The sequence below is a fragment of the Neoarius graeffei genome, chromosome 9 (assembly GCF_027579695.1).
Source record: "Neoarius graeffei isolate fNeoGra1 chromosome 9, fNeoGra1.pri, whole genome shotgun sequence".
NCBI classification, from domain to species: domain Eukaryota; kingdom Metazoa; phylum Chordata; class Actinopteri; order Siluriformes; family Ariidae; genus Neoarius; species Neoarius graeffei.
In genome coordinates, this window is record NC_083577.1 from 83,566,355 (window position 1) to 83,574,006 (window position 7,652).

Below are 7,652 nucleotides of genomic sequence, written 5' to 3' on the forward strand. Positions count from 1 at the left end.
CCCTGTGTCCAAAATCGCTCCCTCCATAGGGCACTATATAGTGGGGATGCAATTTTGTAGTAGTAATTCCCTCTATAGGGGAGTAGTGAACAATTAAGCGATTTTGGACACAGGGTTGGTCACTTTGATTTCCGCTGTATGTTTTACTTCCGTCCTACGATGTCTCGCACAGGTCTCAATGAATCTCGTTTACGGCCATTGCTTTGACATATGGACCGATATATTACAGAGCATATTTCAGACACTCATAACTTGCTATAGCAGTGACAAAATAGCGATCAAAAATGCATTCCTATATTTAATAAAATGAGAAATAGAATTTTGATAATGAATTTGCCTTCAGTTCTCCTTTAAGCAGTCATGTTTTACAGGCTGTTTCAGTTTTATTGTTTCAAAGTTCACGTGGGCCGAATGAAACGAGGCTGTGGGCCTGGAGTTTGACCCATGTGCCATCACACTTCCTTTCTGATGAGCTTCACTTTCTGGACTGTTCAGTCAGCGTGCTTTGAGGGCCCGTCTACACAAGTACGCGGCCTCACCCAATACGCTGTCGTTTTGAAAAAAATCTCCGTAAACACGGCGTCGTTTCCAGAAATATCTGCGTCCACACGGATTCACTGGAAACGACCCAAAACGCTGTAGTACATATGCCAGACCTGTATGTGGCGCTGTGACGCCGCCACACCAATACGCTAAAACCGGAAGAGAAGCCATGGAGCATGCGTATAAAGGTCACACGCTGTTTACAAACAATGTTGTTCTCCATGTTCTTTTGTTGCTCCTCGCAGTAATATAAAAGCAGAAGGTTTTGTTGTAGCAGTCCTAATAGACTGAGTTGTTTCTGCAGTACGAGCACAAGCCTGTAGTCCGCCATTGCTGTTGTTATGACGCATCTAGCGGCGGCGGCTGAGGTTAAAGGTTAGAGAGGCGGGGCTTATACGTCATCGTTTCTGAAAAAATCCGCATTCGCCGTCCAGACGACTCCAGGCTATCCGGCGTTTTAGGATTTTCCCACTCTGGGACCCGTTTTCAAAAAATACCGGTTTCACACCTCGAAAAAGCCGGATCCGTCTGGACGTGAGGCCGAAATGATAAAGTACTTATGCGGATTCGACAAAAACGTACTCGTGTGGATGGGCCCTGAGACAGTTAGGTTTCCACTCTATAACTCTGTGCTCTGTGGGCTATAACCTCTGGTGCTGCCACCTAGTGTGTAAGAACAGAAAAAGAAGAAACCTTTATTTGTCACATGCACACTTCAAGCACAGTGAAATTCATCCTCTGCATTTAACCCATCTGAAGCAGTGAACACATGTGCACACACACCCAGAGCAGTGGGCAGCCACACTACAGCGCCTGGGGAGCAGTCAGGGATTAGGTACCTTGCTCAAGGGCATTTCAGCCCAAGGCCACCCCATGTTAACCTAACTGCATGTCTTTGGACTGTGGGGGAAACCGGAGCAACCCCACACAGACACGGGGAGAACATGTGAACTCCACACAGAAAGGCCCCCGCCAGTGGCTGGGCTTAAACCCAGAACCTTCTTGTTGTGAGGCAACAGTGCTAACCACTACACCACTGTGCTGGTAGTGTCAGAGGTAGAGCACAAAAAGAATATTAAATAGAAATATCACAATACATATGAGCAGCAAATTTGTCTCTCCCAGTATTTTGTATTGTGATATTTGAGAAAATGAAATTTTGTCTCATGCCTCCTCTATAATGTTGTACAGTAAACTCCAGATGAAGAGATCAGACTCACCAGAACCCAGCTGTGTCTCCATGAAGAGTGATGAGTCTATGCGTCTTCCTTTGTACTTTAACAAGGAAAACCCCTCATCTGTCCACAAGTTTGACCTGAGTAAATATATCAGTCCAGAGAAGATAACAGGGTGGGTTCTTGTGAAGGTGATGCCTGTGATTGCAGCATCCAGAAAAGCAGTGTAAGTAAAGCTGAATATAACTGTTCTACTGTTCCACTGTTAGAAAGAGAGAAACTGAAAGCACTTGGACAAATATGCACTTTGGGACAAAATCCACAACTCCATTACTCGAGTGAAAGTAAAGATCCTCCTGGTCAAATGTTACTCCAATACAAGGGAAAGTTGTTCAGTCTAATTTTTACTTGAGTTACAGTACTGGAGGATTTGCTTTTAAAAATACTGAAGTATTCAAAAGTACTCTTTAAAGGTTCAAGTTTAATTGGTTTTTTTTTTTTTTAATATCAAGGTGTTGTATTGTTGCCACAATGCATTTACAGAATCTAATGACTCGGAAACAACCTACTGAATGCAGTCACTCGCTTGTAGAACCTGTAGAATAAAGTGTGTATAATTTGATACAAATCCTGTAGAAATGCTGATAGAAACACAACTGAATTGACAAAAGGACTTTTTTTTTTTAAACACCCCACCCTGCCGAATACACACAGAGCACGCGTGCGTACACACACACACACACACACACACAGACAGAGAGCGCACTTGCTCTGCAGGTAGTGAGGAATGTGAGTCTGTCACTGAGGAGCTTGGGAGGTCCAAGGTTATTGATCAGATCCAGACACACACACACACACACAGAGTGCACGTATGCGCACACACAGAGCATGCGTGCGTGCACACAGGGAGATTTGTGGGTAATTCTATGGATCTGTGATGCCTGCTGGAAGAGATGATCAGGGAACCATCACAAAGACACGGACAAAAAGCCCAGAAACTCCTCCTTACCTGGGCAACAATGAAACAAGATTTATTTTGTAGTGTCCTGATCCCCAGATCTTTAACCCAGACACATATAAAAAGTTGTTCTTCCAGGTTTTAATCTGTGTGTCTGTGTAGAACGATGTCTGCAGCACCAGGTAGTTTGAGATGTCAGGGAACTCAACGGATGGATAATTTTCCAGCTCGTAATGAATGAATAACTTTATTTAAACACAATAAGTTGATCAGCAGAGCTGGTGGGGTCGTGCATGTACAAATACAAATAATTACAAATACAAAAGACTAAAATCTACACAATCTTAAAAAAAAAGCTTAAAATCTGTTGATTATCTTTAGATGAAGTTAATTAACAGTATGCATAACTATTGTCTTTGTATTTAGTTACGGCTACAATATGATCAAAATTTATTCTACTAATGTCATTTAGGTGGCGGCACGGTGGTGTAGTGGTTAGCGCTGTCGCCTCACAGCAAGAAGGTCCTGGGTTCGAGCCCCGTGACTGGCGAGGGCCTTTCTGTGTGGAGTTTGCATGTTCTCCCCGTGTCCGCGTGGGTTTCCTCCGGGTGCTCCGGTTTCCCCCACAGTCCAAAGACATGCAGGTTAGGTTAACTGGTGACTCTAAATTGACCGTAGGTGTGAATGTGAGTGTGAATGGTTGTCTGTGTCTATGTGTCAGCTCTGTGATGACCTGGTGACTTGTCCAGGGTGTACCCCGCCTTTCGCCCGTAGTCAGCTGGGATAGGCTCCAGCTTGCCTGCGACCCTGTAGAACAGGATAAAGCGGCTAGAGATAATGAGATGAGATGTCGTTTAGGTGGTAAAGTTTTCTTTCATTGGAAAAATCCTTCAGAGTGAGTTCTATATCCACTTCTTTTGAGCCGACTTCTTGGTTTTAATAACCTGCTTGTTTGCTGAACTCAAACATGGCAATAATTTCTTGTGTGAATGGATCAGACTCCACTTTTGGATCATTAATCCCTTCTGACTGAGAATGACCTGCATCCATACAGCTTTAAATACAATACCTCCAATCTAAAAACGTGTTTTTATTGCATTTATTTAAATTCCCATCTGTAAGAGGGAGTGATGTTGCATCCCATGAATACACTTTATAGTAGATTATTAGATTCTAATAGAATAGATGAGCCAAAATAATTGGGGATCTTTTTTAATGGGCCCCGACTCAGTACAAGTATGAATAAGTGGGCCTTAAAGCAGAAAAGGTTGAGAACCCCTGCTCTACAGGGCCCGGATGATGCGTTTAATGCTGAGAGGGCAGTCCACCTATGGTGGATGTTGGGACAGCATGAACGGTGCCCACAATTTGCAGAGGCTGCACAGGAAGCTGATGTAGATGAGGAGGACAGGTTGTTTAATTTCCTCCTAAATGCAACGGCAGACTGAATGATGAGACAGTACTGCAGTACAGACGCCTGTTTTATTATGTTTTTAGTTTTATAATTCATCTTTGCAATATTGCTAGTCATTGTTAGGTAAAACAATGTGTGTTTTGTGTCTTAAAAAGATGTATTATGTACTCATATCCCATGTGCCAGTGATGACGTGTGCAGCAGAAAACTAAAATCCGAACAGCTCTAACTGTGAATTACTGTATTTCAGTGTATTGTCGACTCGGAGTTTGTATTTTTGTCATTTATGAAAATGAAATGGTGCAGTGAAAGATTTGAGGACCTGTTTGATCATTTGTGTGAGTTTATTATGTATTATTTTATTTCCTTCAGGATCAGTTGTGATATAATTGAAGGGAGCAGCACTGAAGCTCTGGTCTCAGTGCTCAACTCAGAAACCTCCAGTCTGAGAGAACTGCATCTGACTGTGAAGACACTGGCGCTGTCTGGGAATAAACTAGAAGACTCAGGAGTGAAGCGTCTCTGTGCTGGACTGGAGAATCCTCACTGTAAAGTGGAGACACTGAGGTAAGATCATCTCTCTGAGAGTCACAATAACTCACTAAAGCAGCAGTTAATAGTTGTATACAGTGTTGTTTATCAATTAAAAATTTCTGTAAAAGTAAAACATGCAGAGCAAATATATTAGTCATGAAGTGATAATTTCTCCTCAGAATCACTTTTACTTTCAAGAAATAATTAAAATGTCTTTACAGTTAAATATGTGAGCATTAAAAATCCAGTCAAGCAGAGATAAATTCTACAAAACCTGACTCTTCACTTAAACCTTTACATTATTGACTTTTTGCTGAATCATTTGCACCTCGAGTAAACTTAATGTCAGTAACAGTGGTAATGTTTGAGTCATTATTAATAATATCTTGTGATTGGTGAAGAGAATAGAGATGGTCCAACATAAGACATCATCATCTTCACAACCACTATTACACCAAGATGAAAATCTTTTGATGAAGTGTGTGTCATTGTGTCTCTGCAGGTTGTGGGGTTGTGGTGTCTCAGATGAAGGCTGTGCTGCTCTGAGTTCAGCTCTGAGATCAAACCCTTCACACCTGAGAGACCTGGATCTGACTAATAATAATCTGGGAGACTCAGGAGTGAAGCGTCTCTGTGCTGTACTGGAGAATCCTCACTGTAAACTGGAGACACTGGGGTAAGATCATCTCTCTGAGAGTCACATGACCTGCTCCTCAGTAAGACACATTCTCTAATAGTGAGACTGAAGCAGAGGTTTTAGGTTCATCATCAGTGTCCTGAGGAGGAAGATTGTTTCTGTTCACTGCACACTGATGATTTGTCAGAGTCTTTGGGTCAGATGGATGTATGTGAGAAGCTGCAGCACAAAACGGGACTTGATCCGACTGCGATGTGTCTGAAATCACTGTGAAATTTACTACAGCACTGTAACTAATCACACAAACTGCACCTGAGACACAAACTAACTGCCCTCTGTGTGAGCTGCAGGGTTTAAAAGCAGCAGTGACATGGTGGAAATGATCTCAGGAATATAGAGTTTAAAAACTAAAATGAGACGTTAATGCCATAGAACTGAAGCGGTAAAAAATTAAATATATAAAGTGACTCATTTCATCATCTGTAGCCACTTTATCCTGTTCTACAGGGTCACAGGCAAGCTGGAGCCTATCCCCGCTGACTACGGGCGAAAGGTGGGGTACACCCTGTACAAGTCGCCAGGTCATCACAGGGCTGACACATAGACACAGACAACCATTTACACCTACGGTCAATTGAGAGTCACCAGTTAACCTAACCTGCATGTCTTTGGACTATGGGGGAAACCGGAGCACCCGGAGGAAACCCTCGCGGACAACATGCAAACTCCACACAGAAAGACCCTCGCCAGCCCCGGGGCTCGAACCCAGGACCTTCTTGCTGTGAGGCGACAGCGCTAACCACTACACCACCGTGCCGCCCACAACAGGATTTAACACATCATTTTGAGGTGAATGGAGTGTGGGTGGGTATGTTTTATACAGAAGAAAAAAAACATCTCAGCATGAGAAAGAGAGAGAACTGTAATGAAGAATAGACATTTTCTCTTCTGAAATCAAAATTCTTTCACATACTTGGAAAAATTCACCAATTTTAAGACCCACAAAATGTTTCTTCATAAATAACAGGGAATTTTTAAAGAAAATTATTTCACTACTTGTGTTTGCAAAAAAGTTTTTGAAGACATTACCTGGTTTTCTTTTATAATAAAACATGGTCTAATCTTCATCCGAGTCAGAATACTAGACAAACACATTCTGTCTAAAGAAAACAGTCACACTTGTTCTTGTCAATCCTGAAAAATCATTTAAACATTCACACTCTGGGGTTTAAAAAGTGTGTGAACCTCTGAGCGAACGACTTCTCCAAGAGCTCATTAGAAAGCAAAGCAAAAACATCAAAGCAAATCTTGATGTTCATAAACTGAGGCAGTGAAGTGTGTCCTTGTGTCTCTGCAGGTTGTGGCGTTGTGGTGTCTCAGATGAAGGCTGTGCTGCTCTCGCTTCAGCTCTGAGATCAAACCCCTCACACCTGAGAGTACGGAGTCTGTATGGGAATAAAATAGGAGACTCAGGAAAGAAGTTTCTCTCTGCTCTTAAGGATGATGAACATTACAAACTACAGGAACTCTTGTAAGTAATAACCTTTTTAGGTGAATGTTGGAAAGAAAAAGCATAATTTAACCTCATCATCGTTTTTCTTTAATTTCAGTAAATGTCACATGACCAGGCCATGAAATGAAACCAGTTTTAGAAATTTTCACTGTTCTGTTTAATCCGACTTTTTCCTCCCAGTTGTCTTTAATGCTGTTTGTTGTTCAGTAAAATTGATTTAAATTTAATCTGAAAGCAGAAGATGGAGTCAGTCAGAGTCTCCAAAATGTCCCGTCTGAGTGCATGAGAGTGATTGTAAATGAACACCTCGTCTCCTTGTGACACCCTGCTGTCTCTGACTTCATCCTGCTGCTTTTGTCTGAATAAGATGATCTCGGCTTTTCCCTGTTTCTGATCAGCAGCACACTTTCTTCTCAACTCTCCTCAAAACTCCAGTAAAATGATCATCTTTAATGCCACACTGCCACAAATATGTGATTTAAGGAGCCACTTTACTCACTCTGACACTCCTTCCTGCTCTCCACCTCCACACCATGTCTTCTGTCGTTCCTGTAAAATTCACCTCGGCTTCTTCTTAAAGTCTGCACTTAAATCTACATGTAGAACAAGAGATCAAACCCACCGCAGTGTGAGTTACTGTTTAAAAAGCTCCAAAGCCTGTGATTGGGTAAGAGCAGTGATGTGATGGGAAACGTCTGCTCACTTTCCTCTTAGATCTTGTGGAAGTTCTCGTTTGTTGGAGCTCAGTGTTAGAACACAGATATTATATAAGACTGAATAAATGTTGAATTAAATTATAAACAGGAGATAATAATATTTCTCTTGGAGCAGAGATGATTACATGCTGTTGGTCATGAGATACCACAGTCCAGTGTGTG

General features: G+C 42.0%; 1 protein-coding gene across 1 annotated transcript; it reads left to right on the forward strand.

Moving 5' to 3' along the window:
- The first annotated feature begins 1,783 nt into the window (after nucleotides 1-1,783).
- LOC132892199 (ribonuclease inhibitor-like) lies at nucleotides 1,784-6,796 on the forward strand. The gene is made up of 4 exons (XM_060930592.1): nucleotides 1,784-1,944; nucleotides 4,463-4,657; nucleotides 5,127-5,300; nucleotides 6,619-6,796. The coding sequence occupies exons 1-4, from the start codon at nucleotides 1,784-1,786 to the stop codon at nucleotides 6,794-6,796; spliced, it is 708 nt and encodes a 235-aa protein (XP_060786575.1).
- The last annotated feature ends 856 nt before the right edge of the window (nucleotides 6,797-7,652 follow it).

Excerpts from the sequence above, each read along its gene's own strand:
- LOC132892199 (XM_060930592.1), top strand. The coding sequence starts at position 1,784 with ATGAAGAGTGATGAGTCTATGCGTCTTCCTTTGTACTTTAACAAGGAA. Across the intron at positions 1,945-4,462 it reads GCAGCATCCAGAAAAGCAGT|GATCAGTTGTGATATAATTG; the intron begins GTAAGTAAAGCT and ends TATTTCCTTCAG. Across the intron at positions 4,658-5,126 it reads TGTAAAGTGGAGACACTGAG|GTTGTGGGGTTGTGGTGTCT; the intron begins GTAAGATCATCT and ends GTGTCTCTGCAG.